The 23,292-nt window shown below is 35.4% G+C and overlaps 3 protein-coding genes and 1 long non-coding RNA gene across 4 annotated transcripts; 2 read left to right on the forward strand and 2 right to left on the reverse strand.

Moving 5' to 3' along the window:
• Positions 1-6,156: 6,156 nt before the first annotated feature.
• LOC136822198 (casein kinase I-like) lies at positions 6,157-7,242 on the reverse strand. The gene has a single exon (XM_067078440.1). The coding sequence runs from the start codon at positions 7,240-7,242 to the stop codon at positions 6,157-6,159; it is 1,086 nt and encodes a 361-aa protein (XP_066934541.1).
• Positions 7,243-10,246: 3,004 nt separating this feature from the next.
• On the forward strand, positions 10,247-11,702 carry LOC136822199 (uncharacterized). Its single transcript, XM_067078441.1, has 2 exons — positions 10,247-10,480; positions 10,629-11,702. Exons 1-2 carry the CDS (start codon positions 10,247-10,249, stop codon positions 11,700-11,702), a joined length of 1,308 nt encoding a protein of 435 aa, XP_066934542.1.
• A 4,437-nt stretch (positions 11,703-16,139) lies between these two features.
• LOC136822162 (uncharacterized) lies at positions 16,140-16,662 on the forward strand. Its single transcript, XR_010848869.1, has 2 exons — positions 16,140-16,188; positions 16,337-16,662. It is a non-coding gene; the product is annotated as an uncharacterized lncRNA (long non-coding RNA).
• Positions 16,663-17,415: 753 nt separating this feature from the next.
• Positions 17,416-21,242, reverse strand: LOC136822138 (uncharacterized). The gene is made up of 13 exons (XM_067078369.1): positions 20,963-21,242; positions 20,725-20,858; positions 20,328-20,625; positions 19,962-20,134; positions 19,374-19,788; positions 19,112-19,213; positions 18,768-18,902; positions 18,572-18,643; positions 18,340-18,426; positions 18,147-18,236; positions 17,811-17,929; positions 17,638-17,686; positions 17,416-17,490 (listed from the first exon to the last, which is right to left on the reverse strand). Exons 1-11 carry the CDS (start codon positions 21,018-21,020, stop codon positions 17,838-17,840), a joined length of 1,656 nt encoding a protein of 551 aa, XP_066934470.1. The 5' UTR covers positions 21,021-21,242; the 3' UTR covers positions 17,416-17,490; positions 17,638-17,686; positions 17,811-17,837.
• Between the last annotated feature and the right edge of the window lie 2,050 nt (positions 21,243-23,292).

Below are 23,292 nucleotides of genomic sequence, written 5' to 3' on the forward strand. Positions count from 1 at the left end.
CTTGCCATTTAAATAACCTCACTGAGCCACAATGTAATTATAAAAAATTATATTTGTGAGAAAAATCAAAGAGAAACCTTGAACAAAGTAATTATTAAAAAAGGGAAACCTTTGAATTACATAAAGCTTGCCATCGAAATGACCTTGCCTTGAACCACTACGTAATTTGTAAAGAAAAATTATTCTGGTGAAAAATCACAGAGAGACTCTGAAAGTTATTAAAATAAAAAAGAAAACATTGAAATTACGTAAAGCTTGCCATCGAAATGACCATGCCTATTCTTGCCACCACGAATGATGACTATGAACCACTACGTAATTTGAAAGAAAAATTATTCTGGAGAAAAAATGAAGTGAAACCTTGAAAGTTATTAAAATAAAAATGGAAACCTTGAAATTATGTAAAGCTTGCCATCTAAATGACCGTGCCTACTCTTGCCACCGCGAATGGTGACCATGAACCACTACGTAATTTCAAAGAAAAATTATTCTGGAGAACAATCAAAGAGAAACTCTGAAATTTATTAAAATAAAAAAAGGAAACCTTGAAATTACGTAAAGCTTGCAATCGAAATGAACGTGCCTATTCTTGCCACCACGAATGGTGACCATGAACCACTACTTTTTTTTTTTTTATTTCAATCTCTTTTATCACCAAGAATTGGTATAAATATATGCGTTAAAAATTTGTTCTCTAGATATATCATATAGATTATCTACAAGTTTTCGTTTTTCATAGAAAAAAAAATGTACTCATGTGGGATTACCGGGTGTCTAAAGGAGAGATTGCGCTGTCAAACGGGGCCTACCCGAAGGTACTGCAGCAATCTTGCCTTCAGGACTACCATGTGGCCCCCATGAGGCCGAACGGCCTAAAAAAAAAAAATCTAGAGGAAGCACACTAAAGGAATCCCCGTTGATTTGAGACGCTCGGGGAATTGCTCCAAAAAGCGCTTGACAACCGAGAATATTAGAAAAGGGACTAAAAGACAAAACAAAACAAAACAAGACAAAAACCGCACAGTTCGTAGTTCGAAGTGTAAGATTCAAAGTACGTAGTGATGTCAAGCAAGTGATGTCGTATCAACCTGACAAAAAAAAACAAAAAAAAAACGATATTCTAGCATAATAATATTTCAACAATAGTAAAAAGAAAAACTCCTAACAGAGACCACCACTAAACCAGGCTGGATAGAAATAGAATGATTGGATGGGAAACGGGCCTAAACTAGGGCTTGGTACACACATACACGAAATGATATGTAGAATTCGAAAAACAGGGGAGATTCCCCGATTGTGTACACACAATAATGGTGTAGAGCTTGAAAATCTTGAAAAATAGTAGTTGCTGGATTGAAAGTTACACTCGGGTAGGCCTCACAAGGAGATTATGTAGAAGTAATAATTGATAAGTCTATAATATAAAGTAATCTATGATGGTATAAATCTATGAAGCATTGCCTTCAGTTCTTTTCTATTCTCATAAATGTGCCAGTTAGTCAGTAAGTCATTCAATTTCTGCTCAGTTTCCGGATCCAAGTTGTTTACTCCATCAACGATCATTCTATATTTCAAGGTTGGGTTCAGAATTAAACTGACCAAATCAACATTTTCAGTAGAACAAATTTCAAAAACTTTTTTCATACAAGAGTAAGACTGACTTCCACTGTGTAAGAGGTTGAAAAGATAAAATTCCGAGTAGTTTCGTTTTTCAAAAGTTGTTTGACAAAGTTGATTTTTCGTTGGTCAACCAAATGTGCTGTATCGTATAGGTGGTAGTGCTTTAACAGTTCATTTGTTGAGTGTTTCGAGAGACCCAGCAAGCACTTGAGAGCCGACCGACATTGCCTATTCATCAGATCGGAGAATGATTTATTAGTGTCCACTAATCCCATTCCGTAGAGCATCTTTTGAATTACTATTGATTTGAATATGGTGGTGATTGTGTCTGGGTGTAATTTACGAATCCCGCTCGATACTAGGGACGAAGTCACCGCCCACAGTTCAGAAATGCGATCCTGTCTATGTCTGAGAAGAGAAATATGGTTTGAGTGGACTGACCAGGTGAAGCCAAGATGCTTGAGTTTTTTCTGTGGGTAAATTGTCTCGTTGCTCATTTTCAGTACAGGGTTGTCGATTGGGCTGATTCCTGAGATCACAAATTGGGTTTTATTCTTGTCGCTGTTAAATTTGATGCCTTTCGGTAGGCCAAACCTGACACATTCATCGATCATGTATTGTAGTTGGTATAGATTGGGGCTCATCAGGATTATGTCATTGGCAAATACTATAATGGAGGTGTTGATGCCTGGAGGTAGATAGGTGCCAATCGATAGGTTTTGTATTCTCTGGATGAGTTCTTCTGTATACAGGTTGTATAGATATGGAGATATTATTGAGCCTTGTCGTACTCCTTGGGATAGTGTAAAACTGTTCGATACTGTTCCTTTGTATTTCGTATTAGCTTCACCGTTCATGTAGAGGTTGATGAGAAAACGAATGACCAATTTCGGAAGAGTGTTGTTTTGATGGAGTTTGTCAAATAGTTGATACCAATTGCAGCTGTCAAACGCTTTCTCGGCATCAAGGCTGCAAATGTACACTGGGGTCCCTTCGGTGTTATATTTCAAAATAGTATCATTTATCAGAAATTCTGCGTGTAAAGTGGATGCATCTGATGCAAAGCCAAATTGAGCATTCTTATGATCCTTGAGTTGCGGACATTTATTTACAATTATCTTTTCAATCAGTTTTGTTATTATGGGTATGAGACTAATGCCCCTATAGTTATTTGGGTCACTTACTGGTTTTCTGTACGATTTGATGACAGGAATAATGTATGACCTTGAAAGTAGATTTGGTAATGATTCGTTTTGGAAAATATCATTGATCAGCTGAGCTAGGTAAGATGACAGATTTTGACTGTACAAAGCGTTGATGAGATGTTCAGCTTTGATACCAAAAGGGTCCGGGGCTTTATTCTTGTTGAGGCCTTGGATGGCTGTTCTAACATCCATTTCGGTCACATAAAAGTCTCTATCCGAGTTGCTTAGGTCATCAAGGACTTCCTTAAGCAGCATATTTGATTCATCATTGTTGATAATGTTCGTTCTTGGAGTATTCAACAGTTTGTTAAAATGTGAACTAAATTCCTCTGTTATTTCTTTAACGGTTGTCTTGTTATTAATTGTGTAGAGTTTTTGAGATGAACGTTTTGCTAGTTTAATTTTGGACCAGTAGGATCTTGGGTTAGATTTCTTTATTTTTTCTATGTTGATGTAATGGTCTGCCACAGCCTGATTTTTGCATTTCTTGACTAGTGACCGAAAGTCTTTTCTTGCTAGTAGGTATCGGCAGAAGAATACGTTTTCAGGGTCCTTTTGGAATCCATCTGCCTTCCAGTCATTAAATTTACTCTGAAGAATTTTTCTTTTCTGCGACAGTTCTTGGTTCCACCACGGTTTCGTTTTGATTTGATGAAAGTCTCTATCAGATTTATTGTCATTGTACGCCTGGAGGGCACAGTTTTTCAGAATAGATTGTATCTGCTTGATATTGTTTTCGTCGTCATTTTCTATGTAGGTAGGTAGTTTTTCGTTTACGAGTGATTGCGAGATTTACACGCTCACAAATATATTCGGGAGCAAGATTAACAATCTTGCTCCCGAATATATTTGTGAGCGTGTAAATCTCGCTAGAAACATTCACGACCACTACACTAGATTAGCCGCTCAGAATAATTTAGCAGTACGGCAAAACAGAAACAGATTTGAAGCGGGGAAGCTGAATGTTGATTTGACTGGCAGGTGGTCGCTCACATTGATAGGGTGACCGTCTAGAACATGCGTGTTCCTTGCAGAGATATTGAGCCCATGTGAGATGATGATGTGGTCAATGTATGATTTATTATCGAGTGAGGCATGGTGATAAGTGAAATTGGGACCGCTTCCCTGGGTGATGTCGATGGGAGTTAGGTGGTAGAGCTCGATAAAGTCGTTGAGTATCGGTGTAAGTGGGTTGGGTTTAGAGAGTCTGACTGATGCATGGTTTGATGGGCAGGTCTGAAAGTCCCCAAAAGCAATAATTTCAGAGGTGTCCTCGAAATGGTTGATGATTCCACCAATAGATGCTAGTTGGGATGAAAAAGTATCTCGGTAGTTTTCTTTGTTTGATACACACTGTAAATAAACTCCAATAAAAAGAATATCAATGGAGCCTACCAATGATTTGACAATGATGGTAAAATCCTCTTCTAGTATCAGTTCGGGGTTGGATACTTTGGTTCTTCTTAGTAGTAGGGCAGATCCTCCATGTGGTCGACCAGTGATGCCCTTCTGAAGCTGGTACAAAGAATAAGTGAAAGTCTTTATTGAAATTGTGTAGGATGTGTTTTTCTGCTGTGGTGATCCATAGCTCTGATAGAAAAATAAAGTCATTGTTTGTTATTAAGTTATTCACATATACAAAGTTGGCTTTGATACCATTACAGTTCAATGTTATAAGGTTACTGTTGCAAGAATCCATTTAAACGGTATTGAGGGGTATGGTTGAAGCTGTCATAATGGTTTCGATTGCCTGTATTCCTTTGGTTGTTATCATGCTCTGATTCTCTGTGTTGCTCGGATGGGTTTGATTTGGGGTGATGTGTGGGTCTGTATGCAGACTTAGGTTTACGGAACGGTCTGACAACCAAACCTTGAAACCATGTGTTCGGGTTCATGGCAATATCTTTCTGCTTAAAGTCTATGTCAATTTTAAATGACTTGTTGTATTTGTTAGCTTTATTTAGTTGAATGTCTCTAATCTCTAATCCGCTTTCCTCCTTCAGTGTCCAACAGATCTCGTCCTCCGTTAGGTTAAGGTCAAAGCCGCCCACAAAGAAAGAGAGTGGTCTCGATGGGCCAGCGATTCGCTTGGTTGTGGTTTCCTTTTTCCCAAAGATAGGTTGACGTGGTTGTTGTCTCGCGTTTGGTGGTTTCAGATTGGGGTTTGATTCTTCCGTGGTCCTTAGAGCCGGTTTTGTGGTTTTCGGGGTATCCATTACTATCTGTGAATATGATGGTTTCCCGCCAGTTTGATGATGGTTGTTGATTTGGGGAGTGGATGGTATCATATTCGATGGGCCTGGAAATCTTGGTTGTTGTGGTAGGAAGCTCACTTCTGGAGATATCTGATCAAGGGGTATGTCCTTCAGTATTGTACATTGATGGTGGTTGCTCGATGGAGTTTTTCTCTCAAGCTCAGAGATCTTTCTACTCAAGTTTTTGTTTTCCTTAAGGATTTCTGTCAGCTTTCCATCCAGTGAGGTAACCTTGTTTGATAGTTCTGTTATCTTATTCAGTAAATCTGCACTGTTCTTATCGACTATGTTGGTGTTGGTGTTAATATTATTGTTTGGTTTGCTGCTTTTTGTGATGTCACTTGCTAGCTTCTTGAGAACCTTATGCTCAATCCGATTTTGTAAATGTCTTCTATTGCACATTTCAAGCTAGTTCTCTTTCTCAAACAAAGTTTTGGGTCTGTGTCAGTGAGTACGAATCCATTTGTTTGAAGTATGTCCTCAGAGAAGTGGTTGTAAAAGTATATGAATAGATTGTCTCTGAGTGAATTAATTGCAGTGATATCGAGGGTCATGAAGGCATTCTCAAAGTCTTTTCTCGATGCTCTGGAGAGGGTGTTTAGGTTGTTGACGAAGATGTCTGCAGATTGCTTCATTCGTAATTTGAAAGAAAAATTATTCTGGAGACAAAATGAAGAGAAACCTTGAAAGTTATTAAAATAAAAAAAGGAAACCTTGAAATTACGTAAAGCTTGCCATCGAAATGACCATGCCTATTCTTGCCACCACAAGTGATGACCATGAACCACTACGTAATTTGAAAGAAAAGTTATGCTGGAGAACAATCAAAGAGAAACTCGGAAATTTATTAAAATAAAAAAAGGAGACCTTGAAATTAGAACCACTACGTAATTTGAAAAAAAAATAATCTGAAGAAAGATCAAAGAGAAAGCTATTAAAATAAAAAAGGAAAGCCTTGCAATAACTTGCCTTCGTGAACCACTATTCAAAATTTGAAAAATAAATTGAAAATGTTTGATGAAATAAAATTGTCAGAGCTTTTAGGCTAATCATGTCCATTGAAAATGTTTTAAAAATTACATAAGTTTTCTCTCCCAGTGTTGAAATTCCTTTAAAATAAGAGGGGAAGTAATTCTCTTGGCTGGGCAAATCTCTTGCATTGACTTCTGTAAACCTTGCAACAGCATATTTTCCTTATCAGCAACAAAATTGAAAACAAAACCAAGAGAAAAAATGTCTGTCCTTGTAGATGTTTTCAAACCAGAACCATTCCTTAGTTCATGAGCTAAATATGGGTACCTCACATTATAACGCTCTTTCTGTTCACTTGTAAGTCTATATTCTTGAGGTTGAGAGCGCAGAGTGGATTTTCCAAAATCTATTATAACTGGAGTAGAATCTGATCGTAACAAAATATTATTGCTTTTAATATCATTGTGTAAGAATCCTTTACGGTGAATGTAGACAAGTGCCTTAAACATTTGGTAGCAAATCTTTGTCCATGATGCTTGGTTAAACAAATGATCAATTCTGGCTTTATAAATAGTTAGCGCACCATCAGAAAAACAAATGTACTCCATAACAAGCATGTTATTGAAAATTCCGAACAAATATGGGAAAAACCTTGACCCTTGCAGTCTTTGAAGGAAAGTAGCTTCACAATATGCATCAAAATGTTTCTTCCCTGACTTAATAGCACAATTTATACCAAGCTGGGTCATACAACCAACCACAACCTTACCAAATGTCCCCTCACCAAGTTTATTTTCAGAAACCTGAACAACATCTTCAGAAAGTTCATTTTCCTTGGTATTGAAAGATTTATCTTTTTCAGCAGTAGCATGTTTTTTGGAAACAGAGGTCAAATAATCGGAATGATGATAAAGTTTTTTCTTGACATCTTGAAGTTCTTTTTTAGTGATCTTTAAAGATTTTGTTATTTTTGTATTTTCATGTAAAACTTTTGATTTTTCATCTTTGATCTTCACGATCTCACCCTTGATTTTCACATTTTCATCTTTTATTTCATTATTTTCATTTTTTATTTTTTCACTTTGATCTTTGATTTTGATGTTTTCAGTTTTGGCTAAAGCAAGTTGTTGCTTGACTTTTTTCTTTTTGTTTAATTTACGGTTGATTTGTCCTTGTTTAGATCTTCCCATTTTCTTCTCTCTATAAAACGCCCGTAAAATGTCTCTTAGATTATATCTTAATCAAACAGAATCAATAAATTAAATCAAATTCTAAGTGACTCCACACCAGTTTGAAGATTTGACTGGTTTTTGTGGACTTCGAGACTGAAGGCCTTTGGTAAGTTTTCCGTCTACCACCCACAACCAACCCTGATTTCTACGGAAATAACTACGTTCGGAGAGTCATAAACTTTATTCCTGAATTGCTGGATCTCAAAGATTACACTTTTTCCCATTGAGGGAACTACCTGACTGGGGAATAATTGCTCAACCAAGTACTATCTCTAGTCTCTCAGTCAGATGCCAGAGAAGAATACAAATGAGTCTTACTTCACTGCTGGACTAAATTAAAGTTATATGGCTAATTATTTGAAACATAAAAATACTATTGTATTTTGGGATCCCTCTTTCTTTACCCCCTAACAAAGTTCTCCTTTTTTATCATATCCGCCCTAGCCAAACAAATTTGGAAAAGCACAACATTCTCAAGTGATATAAATCCAATGAAAATACATACCTCAGAAGATACACCAATCAGTATACTTACACTCAAAACCAAAAATATAGCTTCTTATTCAGATTAAACAGGTTCAATTAATCTGTTAATAGCTACCAACCTCTGTTAAACTATATTCCTTTATAGCTTCTCAAATATTGATTTTCAGGTATATGTTATGATATTCTTTGGAATCCTTGGATAAATATGTTTCATTTGAGCCATATATGAGCTTCTAATTTTCACATTCATTTTCAAGCCCCAGCAAAAGTGATGACGTCACGTGGGGACCAGCAGAATGGTCAAAACTTTTCTCACCACTCGTTTTTGTGATCATATGGACCTAATTAATCATTTAAAAAAGTTAGTTTGCTTTTAACAAATCTCCGCACAGGAAGGATGCTTTCCGAACATAGTGGCTCTCACTAATTGTTTTACTACTCTCAGAAGTGTGGTCTGGAAAATGCATTTGCTCAACTACCAAAGACCCTGGTGTCTTTCAAGACCAGGACGATCAAAAACCAAAAACAAAAGAAAGTATTGAAACACAAGAAAATGTCAATGCCAAAGAAGAATAAGGTGGATGGAAGAGAACAAAGTACAATCTATGCTTCTTTGGTCTCGATGATGATATAAACAATGATGACAATATAAAGCAAGGCAGATCCACAAGACTTCCTTCCGGTCATTGTAAAAGTGGACTGGAATGCATATCAGCTGAAAGCAGCCATTTTTGAAAAGTTTCAAGGATATAACAGAAAAGCTCTAGAAGGAAAGAGTAAAAATGAATTTAAACTTGTTTACAAAAATGGAGAAAGATTCCTGGTACAGATATTGATTTCACCATAAAAAATATAAAGAAGATCTTGGAATAGGATATACTTGGCATAGTAGTATATCTAGTACCCTATGAATTTCATTCAGACTCCTCTGACTGAGACTGATAAAGCTGATGAAAATATAGGCAATAAGTCTGTTACTGCTAAACCTGAATTTTTCAGCTATTAATTCCTATCAATTAATCCACTTATTTTTCAAAAAATTGCTGATTTTCAGTCAAACTAAAAAAGATGTATGTATATTAATGTAAAGGGCTATTTACTATTGATTATATGGTTTATTTTAGTAGGAGTAGACTCCTTAAATTACAGACCCGTTTGCCAGCTATGAGAAAAGCATAACCTCTGTTTTTTTTGGCATTTCGTATGTTCTGGCATATTTGTCGGAGAAAATACTTTGGGATAACATCATCATTTACATAATTTAAGTGTCATTTGTTGTCAATATTTGGGGTTGATGATTTGTCGTTTAAGTCTTCTAGATAACATATTCTGATATTACATTTCCATTACATATAATATTTTCAAGAACTGATGTTATGAGTTGTATGTTACGAGTGCGTTACAGTTTTCTGGTCTGTAATTTGTATGACCTGTGACCTGTGACCCATGACCCGTGACCTGTGTTTTACACTAACCGTCATTGAAATCATCATAAAGGTATCAATTATTCTTTAATCATTTTACCTTGCCTCATTTCATATAAAATACTCTTATAGAATATTTTAAATACCCTAGTAAAAGCCCTTCGTCTATCATAATCAATGTTTTAATATTTATACATATTGCTTTCGTTATGTCTCTGTTGGCGCTGATTCCTCATCTGTATAAATGATTTAAGTTTTTTGAAGCATACCTTCAGGTACGACATTATTTATTTGTTATTAAAGGGCGAGGAGGCATTTAATAATTGCAAAATTTTGAAATTTTCAATTCCACGAATGAGGATAACTAAAGCCAATAAAAGCTTTCACTTTCTATGATATGTCTACACGTAATTAGACATACAATAAGTATATTATTCAGTGTATTTTTTTGAAATTTTAGACCATACATAACACGAATCAAAAGGTTCCAACTGTACGCAGTGATTTGCATACAAAAGTTTCCCCAGCGCCTAGAGTATTAGTTTTGGACGAGTATTTACTGTCAGTATTTGGCCTAAAAATGATCAAAAGACCTAAGCACTACCAACAGCTGGAAACAAAATCTTTAACGATCGATTCACCTATCGACCTATTAATTTAACGTAAATTTAAGACATTTTCTTTCGCAAAAAGGGCGAAAATTTGTACGTATTAGGTAGTAAAAGACTCCAGATGTAAACAAAAAAGTGACAAATCCGACAATTTTTAAAGTGGAGAGTTTTTGCGGACCCAAAATTGCGAAATTAAATTCCGCAAATACAGGAAAAACACAAAGAACATGAGATCGAGACAATCTTTTATTTAAACTCAGAAGAGATGTATTTTGTTTAAAGGCCCTCTTACACGGAGCAATAATGAATTAAGATAAGATAAGAATTTATAATTGTTACATTTTCATACACGTAAAGATAACAATAATCAATATCTTTCTGTACTATATTTTCTAAATGTTTTTGATTTGATACACAGAGCAATAGTCCTCATTTACAATAATGGATGAGCAGGAGAAGGTTTGTGCTGCTGCTTGTGCAACTCTTGTGATCGTTTGTAGTGCTGAACTTTTGAAAAAAAAAGTGAAGAAAAGAAGAAACAGAACGATTTGGGTGAAGGAATGGCTTTTAAAAAGAGAAGAGAAAGGAGCTTATAATAATATCCTTAATGAGCTTAAACTCACTGATATTGAAAACTATAGAAAATTTCTGCGAATGAATACTGCTACTTTCCAGGTAAGAACTAAAGAAATTATAAATTTTTTACCGAAGAAAGCATTTTATCAGAGTCTTTGATCGTGTATCATCATTCTTATATCAACTTTTCAGATTTTTTTCCAATCTTTGCGACGTGTCTTAAATGGTCCACATTTCCTTTTACTAGGAGCTGCTTTCCCACATTCGACCGTTCATTACCAAACAAACAACACTGATGCGAAACCCTATATCAGCTGATCAGAAGCTTGCTATCACCTTGCGTTTTCTAGCAACTGGAGAGTCATACGAATCCCTTCAATACCAGTTTCGAGTACACGAAAGCACTATCAGCATTTTCATTCCTGAGGTGTGTGACGTTATATGGAAAACTTTGAAGGGAAGGTATATGTCTTTACCATCCAATCCTGCTGAATGGCTTAAGATCACGAAACAAGTAGAGGATCGTTGGCAGTTCCCTAACTGTTTTGGGGCAGCAGATGGGAAACATATTGCAATTGCCCACCAGAAAGGGAGTGGGTCCGAATTTTACAACTACAAAGGTTTCTTCTCCATTGTTCTACTGGCACTTGTTGATCACGATTACAAATTCATTTTTGCAGACGTTGTCTGTCAAGGGCGTATTAGTGACGGGGGCGTTTACCGAAATTGTTCCTTCTATAAGGCATTAGAAAGCGGTAATCTGGGTATTCCTGAGCCAAGATTACTGCCAAGTTCTAACGATCCCAATTACATTAATCATGAATCAGTCCCTGTTCCCTATGTATTTGTTGGAGATGAAGCTTTTCCTTTGGGTGTCCACTGTCTCAAACCTTACAGTCAACAAGGCCTTACACTTAGAAGTCGTGTTTTCAACTATCGTTTATCTCGTTTCCAGAGAGTTACTGAAAATGCATTCGGCATTTTGGCAAGTAGATTTCGAATCTTTTTGACCAAAATCCCACTTGATCCTGACAAGGCTGTAACGATCACACTTGCTTCACTTGTAATTCATAATATGCTTAGGGAACTCTCAACCGACTCTTATACACCAGAGGGCTTTATCGACGAAGTCAACGAGGAAACCGGTGAAGTAACTGAAGGAGCATGGCGTGAGCAAAATTTAGCTGACTTGGCTTTCCTCGAATTGCAACGAAATAGAAGAAACAACGCATATAATCGTACAGCTAGCCAAGTTCGGGAAATGTTTGCTGATCATTTTTTTGGACCTGGACAAGTTCAATGGCAGTGGAATATGATTTAGTATCAGATTAAAGATATTTTTAAGATTTTCAGAGGCAAAATCGCAGTCTTTGTAAATACAGCTACTATAATATTTTCTGATTTTCAAGTAAAAAGACATAAATTAAAACAAAAGATACTTTACTTTTCTTTTTTCAAATACAAAAGAAGCTATGCTAAGTAACAACTACAAGAACAAGTTTCAAAAACGTTTATTTAGTAATCATACGTTTTGACTAGCAATCATACGCTTATAGTTCAAGATAACTTGCTGGATCTCCAATCGCATGTTTGATTTCAAATCAGTCTCTGGAACTGTTCCTATCATCGATCTTATCAAGTCACAAAAATAGTCGTCTTGATCCTTTTGAACTTGGGCAGGTTTTTCTTTAGGTTGAGCAAGTTGACCCAATATATTTGTAGCATTTGCCATTACTTGATGTAAGTTCTTAATTTCTGCATCTTTCATCAATTTCAGTGATTTTGCTGAAGGTGCATTGTTTTCATTGTAGGCTGAAATATTAACTGTAGATGTACTGCCAGAACTAACAACCAAATCTTTTGGTGCATTGCTTGTTGTCTGACGTGGTGTAAACGAGTCTCGTAAAAAATGCAACGAATCGAAAAATTTCCATGGAGAAACATATAACGTAGCTGTTCATTTTCCAGTACCGTCTTTTGAGCCTTCGACCATCCTTCTCTGGGCCCCATAATAAGTTCTTAGATCAGTTAGCTTCTTATTCACCTGTTTGGACGTGGCAGTTATTCCATTTTCACCTAATTTTGCAGTGACACTATCGATTGTAATTTGACGTATGTCTCTGTTGTAATAAAGTTCGTGACTAGTGTTATAAAGACTTTCGTGTGTCTGCCAGAGATTGATTAAAACCATTACTTCTTCGTCACTCCAATCCCTCACATCAGCAGGGTTCTTGGGTGGTCGACCACGTCTTTTGGTTGGTGCTTTGACTTTAGCTTTTGCAGAAATTGTCCTGGCATCTATTGTTGGAGTTAGGATAAGATTAGAGGCTGATTCATTGTCAGGGGGAGGTGGATATTCAGTAGAATAATTCTGCTCTTGTTGCTCTTCTAACGCGTACTGCATATCATCGAGTTGTTCAGGTGTGTAGATACGAGATGGTAGTTCTCTTTGAGCTTCGTCCGACGCAGTCGTCATCGCAGATGACAAAGGCTCCATTAATTCGCTGAAAGAAAAGAAAGATTTCCTGTAGAGATTTATTATCAGTAAATGATTATTGCTACATTTAGAGCTGCATACATAACCTAGGTTACATAGAATTTAGGTTTGCAGAAAATGCAAAATGAATTAAGATCAATCCACCGCATCAATAATTTCAATTTTATAGGAAAAGAGTGTCAGATAGTCAAGAGATTTTGCTAGAGATGCTTGGCTTGTCAGAATAAGCCTAATAAGGGGAATGCTTTACCTTTGCTGCTGTTGAAGGTTTGCTTTTCTCCTTTCCGCTAAAAACTGCTGAAACAATTGTTGAGTATACTGATCATTTCCTTCTTCCATTTTGACTTTTTTTCGTCAGTTAAAGCTCTCTACATGCAGACTAACTACACAGGAACTTCTGTCTTTATCACTTTTTAATAATTTCACAAAAAAATACAACACAAAACACACTAGCTGCATGATCAAATGAATGGAATATTTTGTTTACACAGCCAGATCGATAGATTTTTCTTCCTTTCTTTTGTTTTGAATATCGTAAGCTCGTCGATTATAATCAAACTAGTTTGATTATAATCGACTTCTCTACAATAATCGGAACAATGGGAGTTCGACGTCATCAAGATAATGATTTTATTATTTTAAACTTTGATACACGACACAATAAGATAAGATTATCGTTTCGTGATTATTTTAAATCTTATCTTAATTCATTATTGCTCCGTGTAAGAGGGCCTTAAAGGCTTTCTTTTTTCTAAATATATATGGTGAAGATCAGAGATCTGACCTCAAGGAGAGAAAGTGTTGAAAATACTAGATAAAATAAAGATGAAACATCAATAATATTAACCGGACTACTATATTGGTATATATTTTCGCGTGTTACAAATTTTGGCGGGTACTTAATTTCGCGAGTTTTTTGGTCAATTTTCGCGAAATTTAATACTGTTTAAATTTATCAAAATTAAAAACCGCGAAATTAAATACACGCGAAAAAAATTTTCTTAGTATTTTGTTAGTATTTTTACATCAAAAACGTTGTGTTTCTGTTGTGCGCAGATTTGTAATACTTGCGCAGATTTGTAATACCTGCGCAGATTTGTAATAAATTTTGCGCAGAAATGTAATACTTCTCTGCGCAGATTTGTAATTTGTAATTTAGATTTTTACTTCGGCATATGTTTCCCACGAAGAAAAGTTTCGAAAAAAGACTTAGAAAATAATCAGAAAATCACACAAAGGTTTTATATCTTTAGTATGAACATTAACTTTATAAGAAACGAATCAATATATTTTAATCTAATGAAAATTGGCTTTTGGCAGTTGGTTCTTTCAATACAAACATGGATTGGGAATAATTATAAGCATTTTCATTTTTCTTATAAGCATCAACTTTAGAAGAAACGAATCAATATCTTTCAATCTAATGGAAATTGGCTTTCAGCAGTTTGTTCTTTCAATACAAACATGGGATTTTGAGTAATTTCAATATTTTCATTTTTCTTATAAGCATCAACTTTATAAGAAACGAATCAATACATTTTAATCTAATGAAAATCGGCTTTTGGCAGTTGGCTCTTTCAATACAAACATGGGATTTTGAACAATTTCAATATTTTCATTTTTCTTTTAAGCATCAACTTTATAAGAAACGAATCAATATATTTTAATCTAATGAAAATTGGCTTTTGACAGTTGGTTCTTTCAATATAAACATGGGATTTTGAATACAATTTCAATATTTTCATTTTTCCTATCAGCATCAACTTTATAAGAAACGAATCAATATCTTTTAATCTAATGAAAATTGTTCCAATCATTTTTTTTCATCTTTATGTATTTTTTCTATCTAACAACAACAAAAAACATACCGAAGTTAACTCAAAATAATTTCACTTGAGATATCATGCTGGAATGTAATGCAGGTGTTATAAAAGAAATTCAGTCAGAGGGGACAGGTTTCCTAGCTAGGTAGAAGGTGGTTTTAGAGCAAATCAATGTTTTCTTATCATATCATCTTATAAATTGTTCATCAATTTTGGTACTACCTCTTGAAATGATAAAATGTTGACAAAAATATTTTCATATCATTAATTGTTTTTTCATAACAAAGTGCTTATAAAAATAAATATGTTCATGTTATTCTTCGTACCTTGTTAATTTCGCTAGCGAATAACTCTTGATAGACGGTGACATATCTTTCGGTAACATAGTAAACAAGGGACAGCGCACAATATGCGCATATTCATTTTTCTTATAGGCATTTTCTTTATAAGAATCAAATCAATAACTCTTGATAGATGGTGATATACCTTTCGGTAATTAGTTCTTACAAAGTAAACAAGGGTTGGCGTACAATATGAGCATATTTATTTCTCTTATAAGCATATACTTTATAAGAATCAAATCAATAACTCTTGATAGACGGTGATATACCCTTCGGTAATTAGTTCTTACAAGGTAAACAAGCGTTGGCGTACAACATGAGCATATTAATTTTTCTTATAAGCATTTACTTTATAAGAATCAAATCAATAACTCTTGATAGATGGTGATATACCTTTAGGTAATTAATTCTTACAAAGTAAACAAGGGACGGCGCACAATATGAGCATATTTATTTTTCTTATAAGCATATACTCTATAAGAATCAAATCAATAACTCTTGATAGACGGTGACATATTAGTTCTTACAAAGTAAACAAGGGACGGCGCACAATATGAGCATATTTATTTTTTATAAGCATATACTTTATAAGAGTTCTTAAAAATTAAACAACAATAGTTGTTAAATTGGTCTTATTTTTTTAGAGATTTTAAGCCTCGTTGTTCTTGTAAAATTGTTTCATCAAGGCTCGATATAAAGTAGATTTCAGATTAGCTTCAATCTCTACTTCTTGTTTTTCCCATGTAGTTCAAATTGTAGGCGAAATTTGTTTACTTCGAAATAAACAATTACTGACAAGAAATAATTTTTATTTTACGAGTTATTGATTAGTTTCTTATAAAACGGTTCTTATAAAAAGTGTACAGTTCATGTTATTATTCGCACCTTGTTTACTTTGAAATAAACAGTTACCAGCAAGAAATAATTTTTATTTTACGAGTTATTGGTTAGTTTCTTATAAAAGCAGTGCTTATAAAAAATAAATATGTTCATGTTATTCTTCGTACCTTGTTTACCTTAAGGGAAGAAATTTTCGNCCTGGATCTGTTGCCCAAGATATCTCTTTGGCCTGAGAAATATCGTTTGATGTTTTTAAGAGACCTTTGGGGGATCGAGATACCGCCACCATGTTCTGGTTTCTACTTGGTAAGTAACTTATTATTGAACCACCTGCACTTTACGTCAAAGAATTATTCAGTGAACAATTTTGAATAGTGTCAATGAGAGATGGTTGTTTTGCAGTATTCTTTATACTGTCCCTTTAAAGTAAATTTTTTTGTTTTTCATTGTTCAGGTAATGGCGTATCTCCAATTGTTACAGCGGAATGGATCATTTCGTCGTATCACACGTTAAAAGACGACAAACGGACGACAAATGCCAGAAAAAAACAAATTCAGAGCCTCTTCGAATCGATGGAAATAAAAAAGCATGACCGATTTTATTATTCGTTATTTCAAAAAAGGCAATTCTATTTCGATGGTAGGTCACGTGATGTAAGACAAGACCTCCATTGACCTCTAGTCTTTAAAGTCGTTCTTCATTGTTAGATAGCATTAAATTTTTCAAGTCTACTAAATCTTTTTGTCCATTTTATTCAAGAAGAAAATATCATAAAACTACTATTGTTTCCCTGTTGTTTGAATCTATTGTCTTTCTAAAGGGCGTGGCAGCTACTGGGAACGAGTATTGATACAGCATTACATTTCATTTTTTAAAGGACGAATCAAATGAATGAAACATCTATTGCATTCTTTAAAAAAACTAGAGAAACAATGAGAACAAAGAAGTTTATTCTATTATTCTCAGCTGATTCAGCAGCCGAGTCAAATCTTTTTCATTTTTCTTTCATTTTTTCCTAGCACAAACTAGGCATTAAAACACAAAGTATTGACCTACGATAAATTAAAACTAAAATTCTATGCGATCTACAAAACTCAAATATATTATATTGAAGACCAGTAGAAGGAATATTCGAAGTGAAATGCATTCAAAACGTAACTAAAAAGAAATATTACCATTTTCCCCACATGAAAATAGACAAAAACGCAACAGTACATTGTTATAAATTTCTCCTAATTTTACAGAAAATATAATTATTCTGAATTTTTCAAACTATAAAAAATTAAATCAAACGCAACGGTTAAGAGTCCACTAAGAGTTCAGTAACAAATCGTTAGGTGTTGCTCCACATGTCTTTTTGATTGTGTTGTATAACGCACGATGATTCTTATCTGAAGACAAAAGGAAAGATAAGATTCAGATTTTTCTGTAAATCCAGTAAGTTAACCGAAAAATATTCAGTATGTCAAATTCATTGCAATGTTTGATTAGAAAATTGAACAAAAGCTTGATTTCATGAATGGCAAACTAACCTGGCGTGGATAACTGGAGCAAGGGCGTGCCTGGGTTAATTTCTCTCAAGGGAAGGACTGGTGAAGACGTCTTTGCTGAAATTGAAAAATAGCCAAGTTTAAAAGGATGTCAGTGACTACGTCACGATGACAACATACCATATCACCACAAGTAGTTTGATGGCAAAATGGACGAGTCCAGTCAACTGAAATTGTTACAAAGAAAAGAAAAAAAACACTTACCAGATTTCTCTGTTTTGATTTGTTACCGACGTGGTGACAGATCTCCTTTCTGAAAAATGTAAATATAAAATGCTTTAAAACTAAAAGTCAAGTAAATAACCATCAGATCACTGCAATCACTCATACATAGACAAATTCTGTAAAGTTTATTTATCAAGTAGTAAATTGCTTACCAAATTCTGATGGTAGGTCATATTCTGTCAAATAGTCCAAAGTTGCAAAATTCTCTTTACTTTTGGAGTTGCAATCTCATCAATCGTTGCTTCCATTGTCCGTTTGCGATTTTCAGTTTCTAAAAAAGTGAAGAAAGAAAGAAAATAAATCATCGTTTCTAAGGCATACAAAACACCTGTAAAATTGGGAAAATGATGGGAAATAAGTGTGGGAAAACAAAAGAAAAGTTACTAGTTAATGTCAAGTGTACACTAAATCTAAAAGAAAATGTATCATTGGAAACGCTTTTTAAACCTGATGCAATTATATGCTATAGGATTTCATAGTATTCTCACCAGAAAAATTAATGATGTTAGATAAGTCCAACGTTGATATGTCTGACGGTAGTATCGTTTCAATGTATCGAATGTCACCCTTGGATTCAACTAAAACAAAAGAAAATTCCCATTTTATTTTCATCAAATAATCCTAGGCGGACGATGGGAAGGTTAAATCATCAAAAATTGCAGTATTAAAACAAACACATACCTATTGTTGGATTGACAGGTTCTTCGTCGTCACTTGAAATACAAACGTGATTGGTCCGATTCGACTTCACAAAACGGATTTCAGAATCTGAAAATAAAACATGAAAATTTGCAAAGGAAGAATAAGAAAATGAGATTTCAAGTTGAGACTGTCATATGGGAAAATGACATAGAATGGTGCACCTTGTCAGATTAAATAGCCAAGAAATAAAGCAAATTGAAAACAATCTTACCGTCACTTTCATTTTCCTCGCCATTTCCAAGCCTGGAATCTCTGTTCTCGTCACAAGAGTAGTACTCATCATCTGAAATGTAAAATGAGATGCAATAGAATGACAAAGTACGTATTGACATAATACAAGCTAGAAAAAAAGTTCATCATAGAATCAAATAATAGAGATTTCAGATATGACGTAAAAGTAGTCTTACCATCCCATAAGGAATCTGGTGTTGTTGGAAGCGGCGTCACCGGTGTCATTGGCGTCAAAGGGGCGCGCGGTGGACTGAAGGCGAATACAGTGCTCGCAACGTCGGCACTGCTTCTTTCCTCCATACCTTCTTGACCTTTGAGATGAAAAAAATTGAATCAGATTCATCCTAAAATATTGCATATAGACTAGGTGTCTCAATTTGGTGCAAAATGGAAAGAATTCCAGTCAAATGAATAGAAAATGTGAGTTGAATCTTATCGAAAAGGTTACACAAAGACAAACACCATCAAAGAAAGTACCAGTCATCAAATTGATCAATAAGGCAACATGTAAAGCTCTCACCTGTAAAGAACGGTGAGGCTGTTTCTTGTGAAGATGGTGTTGTCGCTGGTGATGTTTCATTGGACAAGGTCCACAATGGACTGAACATTTGAACATGGTAGCCTTAAAAGAGAGAAAAAGATAATTTGAAATGGTTTTTAGTTTTGACAGTATTAAACCTATACCCTTACTTTTGACTCCCTCTTCCTCTTAATTTGGTCAAAATTAAAAAAAAAGTAACGAGCATATCTACAGTCCCTACGTCTGAAAGCAGAAAGTTTACCTGTTTCAATTTCACCATCTTCCTCGTCCGTAGACCCGGTGCACTCTATCAATTGCCTTGCTTTTTCTTCCGTCATGTCTATATTCAGTCTAGCGCCCGCACTGACGTCATGGGGTCGCTCATAAAAAAGTTCTTCAGGCTTTATGAGATCTCTATGGATCACCAGCATGTTTACCAGCCACATCAAACACTCAAAAGAGTGTTCCAGCATCCATGCTGGTGCCGTCATGTCCTTTGTTTCCAGCTTTCGTGTTGTAAATTCTTGGACACGACAGTCCACGGCACCCACGTCGATCGAATCAAATTTTGGCATAGCCTGGCAGGTGATGTAGATGCCACCATTCATTTTTGTTCTTCTGGGCTTTTGGTTTTTCACCGCTTGGCTGAAGTAACCACCTTGTAGAATAGATTTGACCTGTAAAATAAGTTAAAGATAACTAAATTCCATAATCGTTATCATACAATGACAGATTTTGCTAGATACTTTGGTCTCCTCAGCATATCTAATATCAAAAACTAAACAGAAATAAGCTGTAAGATGTAAAATAATTAGTATTCATTCAGTCATTGGAAAGAATTTACACTAACCTGGTCAGGAGCCATTGTTTCATAGACCCACTCGTCAATGAACAAAAGTTCTGTTCTTTTATTTATTATCATTGAACCAAAAGTTTTCTCTTTGCTAAGTATAGCAACGTTGTTGTGTGGAATAAGCCCAAGAAGAACGTTGGCCCATGATGTTTTTCCGGAGTTATTGCTACCTGAAGAAAGGTAAGAAAAAAAATTCTGAGAGCTGTAGTCGAAACACTATGAATAAACAAAACATGCAAAATTACATTATCCCCTCTCGAATATTTCCCCAGAATCAAAAATACCTGAATAAATACAGTTTATCCTCAGAAAGTTAGAAAGTTGGCACAACTCACGCCGCTCCAATCGTTAACCTATTCTTACCACTCGTTACGATTCGTGGTACTTTGTGTGGGAACTGGAAGCACAATAAGCACTGGTAAAATTTGTTTAATAAGTTGACACGCTCTCTCAATTCTGGAAAACTGTTTTCCACGGACGTTGCAAAGCATCCACTATCACACTCAGCGTTACAATCGAAGTTTTTGTAGCACCTCGGGGCGATTTTCCCTAACTCCTCTTCATGGAATGGTCCCTTTACAAAGCCCTTTGTTGAGAATTTGAAGAACCAACCACCATCAACTTCTATATAGTCGTAGTCCATCTCGATGGAAGGTAACACCTAGTAGAAGTAACCATTAAACCGATTCAAAATCTTATAACACTCTCAAAATTGAAATCTAGGTTCAAAGACGATTTAATAAATCCAATAATTTGATACCTTAACAAATTCTGCCTCCATGTGCGACCTGATCTTTTCTTTGTGAAGGTCAATCTTTTCGCCAAATTTTCGATTGGCACAAAGTGTCTCGAGATATTCGTCAATCGAAGAGTGATATTTGAAAGCGTAAGTTGCTAAAGAACGAGAAAATAGAAGAAACAGCAAAGCAAAAGCAGACAGCCCCCCTCTAAGGTTTGAGCTAGTAAATGACAATCGAAAGGAAAATCTCATGACATACCGTTTGGCTCCTTTTCAAAAATGGCGCCATTATGAATGCGATGGTTCAATTTCATCATCACTCGCCTTACTTGGTCAATGGTTTTGCCCTGGGAGGTTTCCTTTTCAGGGACGAAGGATTTTGGAGTTTCACCCAGCAAAGATATGTGTTGGTGACGAAATCCTTGCTCCTGAAGATGCCGTGATGCTTCTCGAATTTTTAAATCCAATTGCGGTGAGCAACATACCAATCGTATGGAAACATATCCTTTTGGAACTTTGTCCTCGACCAGTTGTGAGTTGTAGTCCTAAAGCAATGAAAGAGTATTAACGGTTAGGTTAACTATTTTTCTATCATAAACAATATCAAAGTTAAACCGATGTAATTTGTATTAGCATTAAAACAATGAACTCGAACAAAGCTGAATTTTTATACTTTTACCACTTGCTTTAGTTTGGCCAAAAGCACATCTGATTCCCCCATCTTTTTGGTGTTTCTTGTTTTGATGGGGTGCTTGGTATGTTGTACACGTTTCTCGACATCATAAACGAGATCATAGATCTTGGTTTCCGTCAAACTGGTTGACTTGTGCGCCACCAAGAAGTACGCAAAACCGAAAATGAAATCGTCTGCTTTCTCTAGAACAGTGGAGACGGCGGTGCAGCTCGAAATAAAAAACTTTACTTCGGGAAGAGCAGCCAAGGCGTCGTCTAGCTTACGCTGCACTGATGTTAAGTCTGTTTGGCTGCTCAGCATTAATGAACGGAACGGGAAAACTTGATCTGTGTCACCAATCTAAGGATTAAATAATGAATGATGTTCTTAAAGAACGAACCAAGACACTATTAAAAAAGCACACTCTAATCACAATTAGGACTAGATTGTAGACTAGGAATAATTCAAAGACTAATCGTCCTATATCAACAGGTCATTGCACAGACTATCAAAAACTTATTTCCCTGTCTCCTCAACACCTAAATGAACGTTACACAGACTAGAGCAGCTTTAAGCTGAAATTTAAAAGGTCATTACACAGACTATTTAAAAACTTATATACCCCTGTCTCAATTTCAAAAATGACGTTACACAGACTAGAATTTCTCTTGTATTAGAGAACAAGTAGAATTTAGTCAAAATAGGCGTGGCTAGAGTGCTGACGAATAAATCACACCTTTTCAGATCACAAAGAATATTTAACCCCAATTCTATTGGCCAATATAGGAAATTAATGAGAGTTTTTATAGATTTAAAAGGTCATTACACAGACTATGTCAAAAACTAATATACCCCTGTCTCAATTTCAAAAGTGACGTTACACAGACTAGAATTTCTCTAGTCTTAAAAAACAAGTAGAATTTAGTCAAAATAGGCGTGGCTAGAGTGCTGACGAATAAATCACACCTTTTCAGATCACAAAAAATATTGAACCCAAATTATTGGCCAATATAGGAAATTAATGAGAGTTTTTATAGATTTAAAAGGTCATTACACAGACTATGTCAAAAACTAATATACCCCTGTCTCAATTTCAAAAGTGACGTTACACAGACTAGAATTTCTCTAGTCTTAAAAAACAAGTAGAATTTGGTCAAAATAGGCGTGGCTAGAGTGCTGACGAATAAATCACACCTTTTCAGATCACAAAAAATATCGAAACCCAATTCTATTGGCCAATGTAGAAAATTAATGAGATTTTTTATAGAATTTAAGAGGTCGTTACACAGACTATTAAGGAAGTATATTACCCTGTCTCAATTTCAAAAGTGATGTTACACCGACTAGCATAGCATCCCACCCACCAAATTGACGGCTTAACGGCTTACCAATCTCTCTCAGGCAAAAATCCCGGCTTAAGGGTCGGTTTAGGTTCTGGCTTAAGTCAATTACGGCTTAACTGAAAAATTGCATTATAATCCGGTGGAAAAGGCGTGATTCCTTTTTCATCAAATTTAACAAGTCCCAAATCGAAAGTGATGGCTTAGAAATGAAGAATAAGCATGGGCGGGGTCCCAATAAGGTGTGGTCCCTTTATGAAAAAGTTTTTTTATAAGAATCTAGATTATTTTTATAAGAACAGTTAAACTAAGGGTTGTTTATAAAGAACGAAGTATTCTGTTTTATGTGAATAATTTCCAAGTTTGAAAACGAAAGTACTTTGACTCGTCATCCCACCCACCAAATGGACGGCTTAACGGCTTACCAATCTCTCTCAGGCAAAAATTCCGGCTTAAGGGTCGGTTTAGGTTCTGGCTTAAGTCAATTACGGCTTAACTGAAAAATTGCATTAGAATCCGGTGGAAAAGGCGTGGTTCCTTTTTCATCAAATTTAACAAGTCCCAAATCGAAAGTGA

Source organism: Clytia hemisphaerica, unplaced genomic scaffold, assembly GCF_902728285.1.
Source record: "Clytia hemisphaerica strain Z4C2 unplaced genomic scaffold, Clytia hemisphaerica genome assembly, whole genome shotgun sequence".
Lineage (NCBI taxonomy): Eukaryota > Metazoa > Cnidaria > Hydrozoa > Leptothecata > Clytiidae > Clytia > Clytia hemisphaerica.